General features: G+C 28.7%; 1 protein-coding gene across 1 annotated transcript; it reads right to left on the bottom strand.

The window, feature by feature from the left end:
- Positions 1–3,185: 3,185 nt before the first annotated feature.
- Positions 3,186–4,569, bottom strand: LOC129758118 (uncharacterized). Its single transcript, XM_055755567.1, has 4 exons — positions 4,318–4,569; positions 4,145–4,250; positions 3,550–3,676; positions 3,186–3,477 (listed from the first exon to the last, which is right to left on the bottom strand). The coding sequence occupies exons 1-4, from the start codon at positions 4,364–4,366 to the stop codon at positions 3,400–3,402; spliced, it is 360 nt and encodes a 119-aa protein (XP_055611542.1). The 5' UTR covers positions 4,367–4,569; the 3' UTR covers positions 3,186–3,399.
- Positions 4,570–5,074: the final 505 nt, after the last annotated feature.

Here is a 5,074-nt window from a genome sequence, read left to right on the forward strand (position 1 = left end):
TTCCACAAATTCGAAAAAAAAATTAAGTAATACGATTGAATAAAAATCAGAATAAAGTTTCAAATCAAGGCTGCTAGTTCTAGTAATTGATGAATACATTATAAAAGATGTTGGAATTTATTTTCAACTAGAAGTTTCAAGCCAAGAATAAATTGCGAATAAAACCAGAACTTGAAACTTCAACATGAAAATCAGAGCACAGAAAAAGAAAACAGAAAATATATCACCAGATTTGAAAAGATATTAAATTCGAACTCTAAAATAGATTACCTACAGATCAGGTCAGAAATTAACCATGAAAAATGATTAGAATTGTTATTTATTAATCATTTTAAATTACAATTCGTTTCATCATTTTCAATTGAAGAGTTTAATAAAAAGTTCTTATGTATCATTTTTAATATTTAATAGAATTCGAAAAGGATTTGAAATGTGAATTTTTGATAAGGATAAAAATCTCTGCCGTACTTCAGCAAATTTGTTCAAAACACAAAGATGGTAATTGAATTAAAGTTGTTAATATTTAAAAAAAAATATTTCAAGAGTGCCAGGAATTAAAGTCAGAGATAAAATCCCTTATTATATTCAAATCTTAAGAGGACTAATAACCAAGTTGTTTAAAATCCTCTATAAATAAACAAAATAGAATAGTATAGAGTAGAATAGAATGTTCAAATCCATCCAGTTATCTAAATAAAAGGCTACAAAATTAATTGTTACTTAAAGTTATATATTTAGTATTATTTTTATATATTTTAAATATATTTATATATTTTCAAAACATCATGTTCAATTTATCATCTATTACAAAGTACAGGTTGTGAAGTGGGTGATTGCTTGAATGATCAAATACGACACTGATAAAAAAAATCAGAAATTCAATGTATTGTATGCATATTGAAAGCAGAAAACAAATATAATACTAATAATTGAGCTAACATAATTCATTACAAATGAGCTTAAATCTGGCTTCTTCTTATCATTTTTTAAATTTACATTAAAAATCATGATCCATTCATAAACAGGATTATGTACATAAAAAAAATAGTAAAACGTTTATAACTTCTCTAGCGCGATGACAGTTTGAAATATCAAATTATGAATATTTCCGTCGTCAACTGAAATATTGAAAGAACAAAGCACGACTAAGTTTTTCTTATTAAAAATTAAAAATGTTTAAACTTCCAATATTACGCTTTAAGAACACAAAAACTCAGAGTAGAGTAAAAAGGTATGAAAAATATTTAATTTTTTTTAAAAATAAGTTTGACTATAAAACTAGGTGAGTTTATTTGAAAATAAAAAAAAAACTATTAAATTCGTTTTGGTAATTTTTTCGAAAATCAATATTAAATGTTTATTTAAGTTATTGGCCTTTAAAGTAATTTTTTTTATCAAAAACATTTAAAGATTATGAAAATGATAATTTATTCCATGGGGACTCGCCTATTTTCAATATATATCTATTCAATTCTTTTTTTTTTATAACTAACGGTGATAAAACATTTTATAAGTTTAAATAATATGTTTGATGGATGAAAACGATTTAAGGAAGAATTTGTTTTTCCTAAACGTCTTATTCAGTTAAAAACTTTTTTAAATGGAATTTTTATTTATAACTCAAGAGGCAACATTTTGAAGGAAAATTTTGGCGACCTGAACTCGATTTTTTTCTTCAGATTGTGTCTTTAACAACTCTTTTTGGTGATTTCAAGAATAGAAGATTGAAAATGCATCAGTTTTATATGAAATCAATCATTGAAAACTGATGAACTGATAAATCTGCATGAAAAGTTAAATTCTACAGTATTTTGGAGTAGATTTAACTGACTTTATTGAAGATAATAAAAAAAGCCTTTATTTCATTTAACAAATTGGTTGAAATCTGAAAAAAACCGAATTCATTTTTGCTTTTAAATATATCTTAAACTCAATTTAGTTAATACCTCTCTAAAAATTCGTTAAAATCTATAATTTGACTGACCTGATAGAATAAAACAAATTTAAAACTTCTTTTTTTTTCTCGCAGAAGTTTAAATAACGGTCTTGGAAAAATTCGATAAAAACCTTTATTCTATTTTTTTAATCTCAAATAATTAAGACCTATTCCCAAAAGCTTTAGGGCAACAAAATTAATAAAAATAAGCTCTTTAATTTGCACTTAAGAAAAATGGGAACTTGTTACCTCCTGTAATTCATCAGGACCCTTTTGAATGTGGAGTTGAACATTTAGGATATCAAGAAGCTCAAAATCAAATTAAGGCTGAAATTTCCTTTTTGAAAAATATTTCAAACCAGCATAAAATTCGTAATGATAGAGAAGGTTTTTTTTTCATTATCTAAGTGATAAGAAATAAAATTATGGATGAACTTGTTTAGAAATATCTCTTAAAAAAAAAATTTAAAGACTAAGTAGTGTTTTTGTGTGTTAAGATTTGAGTTTTAATACAGAAGGTATATTACATTGTACATAATTCGTGAACGTTATGAAGTTTCGAAGAATGAATTGATGTCTAGAGTGACTAAGGTCAATTAAGTATCGCCCTAGGAAAGTCAATTTTCGAATTTGTTTTTCACACTTATTTAACCCTTCATTTCATGATTTTTTTATTTTTCCCTCAATATCATTTATAACAATTCGAAATGATGCACATCAAGAAAAAAAAATAAAAATTAAATACGATTTTTTACTTTTTTCATTCATTAATTGATGAACATTTGTTATTTTATGAAACGAAGGGTTAAAACACATTTTGGATGGAGTAACTCCATGTTACTACGTTGAATAAGTTTCTCTAGCTGGAAATTTTGCTTAGAAAAAATCTCCATGGGGGGAAGTTAAACATAGAAAATTTTCATATCTCACAAAAAGTCATTTCACACAACCAAAAATTTTTTAACGTTTGTCACTCAAAACTACTGTAGAATAACGTCTTACCATTTTGGACATCTACTAGAGTTCAAAGTGACTAACATTTTTTCTATTACTTAACTTTTTTTCATCCCGTCATCAAAGCAATAAAACGTCTGCCAACAGTCTATGTATCTAAAAACGTGGACAAATACCATTAACACTTTAAAGCGTTTAAATCCAGCCGCTCTCCACTTTTGTTGTAATCGAGTTTTGAGCTGACAGAATATTTAAAAAAAAAAACTGGGTACAATAAAAAATACTGAGAAAATAATTTATTTTTCAATTTTAAGTTAGTTTTTATTTATGCCAATCAACATTTTATTCAACAGAAGTAACATTGTCTTTAATAAAATTGTGAAAATCTAAACCGTTAATGCATTCGAAAGGTAGCTATTCTAAGAAAAAATATTTTGGAAGTTCTTTCCAAAAATCACTATAAATGGTTTGGTTTTTAGAATTTTGGTTACATGCATTGATTCATGTTTTTAAATCCGCATAGCCCGAATCACAGCGAAAACGGCAATAATTGCAGCTGACAAGTTCAACGTTGACCCAGTACCTCCCTAAAAAAGTAAAAATAAATGTAAGAAAATCATGAAAAGAATAACAAGTAGCAGTCCATATTCGAAACAAACCGATTTTGAGAACGAAACGGAAGAAGATCCACCACCGTTGTTCGATTTGTAGATTGTCGTTTGGGCGAAGCCATTTTTGTTGCTGTCAGTATGCTGTGACACGACGTTTGATTGATCAAATCCAGGTCTGGAATGAAAACAAATATTTTAATCAAAATCCAATGTGGGTGCACAATAAGCTGCTGAATCTTAATTCACAATGAGTGGGACTCAGCATAGCCTGCAAATATGTCAATCCTTTAATAAATATAAACTCAAAATGTTTCATAAGAGCTTTGAATATCATACATAATGGTTACAGAAGTTAAAACTTTTCCCAAAAAAGGTTTGATTCAGATAATGTAGCACTTTATACTAACTTTTGCTTAATGTTGAAATTCCAAATTTAAGTCAGGCCTAATAAACGAGTGAATTATCAACACTTTCGCTGATGGATTGAATCTTCGAAAACGAAACAAGAATTACTTTAAAATGATCAACAGACAACAATTGACAGAAAAAAAAATCTTCTTCAGACATTGTAAATGTTTGAAAAACTGCATATTGATATGATCCTCTACAAAACTCTTTTAGTTATGACAAAAACTTTACTCACAGTGCGGGCATGTTGGGGAAATTTGGGAATATCTGATCCTGGGGGCTCCGTCGATCACGAACAAGTTCTGAAGCTACATTTCCCCTGTTCAATGGAATGTTTTCAGCTGCAATTTTAAAAGTCATTCATGAATTCGCTGTTCGACTAATCTAAAATTATTTTTTCCAACTCACCTAACACTCCCACGACCAGAACCGTTAAAAGAACAATTTTGCGGATCATTTTAGTTCCTTACTAAATCAAGCACTACACACTAGCTGTTCCAAAATCAAAACTCGACTGACTGAATGAACTCAGAACTCAATGTCATGGATATCAACAACAAAAGAAGTATAGCTACAGTCAACAACACTCATTAACATGATCTCGTAAAGTAACTTTGCCTTTATTTGCTGTTTGGTTTTGGTGTATTTTTTTATTTTGCTGTATGCTTCACCGATGCTTCATCCATGAGAAAACACACCGGCAACAGTGTCTGCGTAAAAGAACTAGTTTGGATGAAACATCGGCCGGTTTGTTTTGACGCGTGAGGCGGTGATGCGTAGCGTATTTCGGGTATTTCGGTGCGGGATGACCCTCGGTTTTGATGCGCAACTCGTTTACTTCATTATCATTTTGACAACATTTGTTAAAGATGATACTCTCAGGAGACGCATTGAAAACTATAATATATTTTTTAATATATTTTTTCAAATTAATTGACTGCCAAAGCAGTTCATTTTTTGTTTCCACTGTTAGAAGTGTTATTTTAGTTCACCTTACCTTCAACATGAATGGCTTCTTGCAAAAAGAATTTTTAAGTGTTAAACTAAGGTAGAGGGATCCATTTCATTTTTATCATCAATCATACTTCCAATTCTCTGAACCGAATCATACTTAAATTTCTATATCATAATTTACACGTTCAGTTGAATCACGTTTGAATTCATC

Source organism: Uranotaenia lowii, chromosome 3 (assembly GCF_029784155.1).
Source record: "Uranotaenia lowii strain MFRU-FL chromosome 3, ASM2978415v1, whole genome shotgun sequence".
NCBI classification, from domain to species: Eukaryota; Metazoa; Arthropoda; class Insecta; order Diptera; family Culicidae; genus Uranotaenia; species Uranotaenia lowii.

What these genes read in the sequence shown, in the direction of transcription:
- LOC129758118 (XM_055755567.1), bottom strand. Translation starts at nt 4,366, where the DNA reads ATGATCCGCAAAATTGTTCTTTTAACGGTTCTGGTCGTGGGAGTGTTA. An exon ending in TCTGGTCGTGGGAGTGTTAG is followed by an intron (nt 4,251 to 4,317) that starts GTGAGTTGGAAA and finishes TTAAAATTGCAG; the next exon opens with CTGAAAACATTCCATTGAAC. An exon ending in CCGTTTCGTTCTCAAAATCG is followed by an intron (nt 3,478 to 3,549) that starts GTTTGTTTCGAA and finishes TTACTTTTTTAG; the next exon opens with GGAGGTACTGGGTCAACGTT.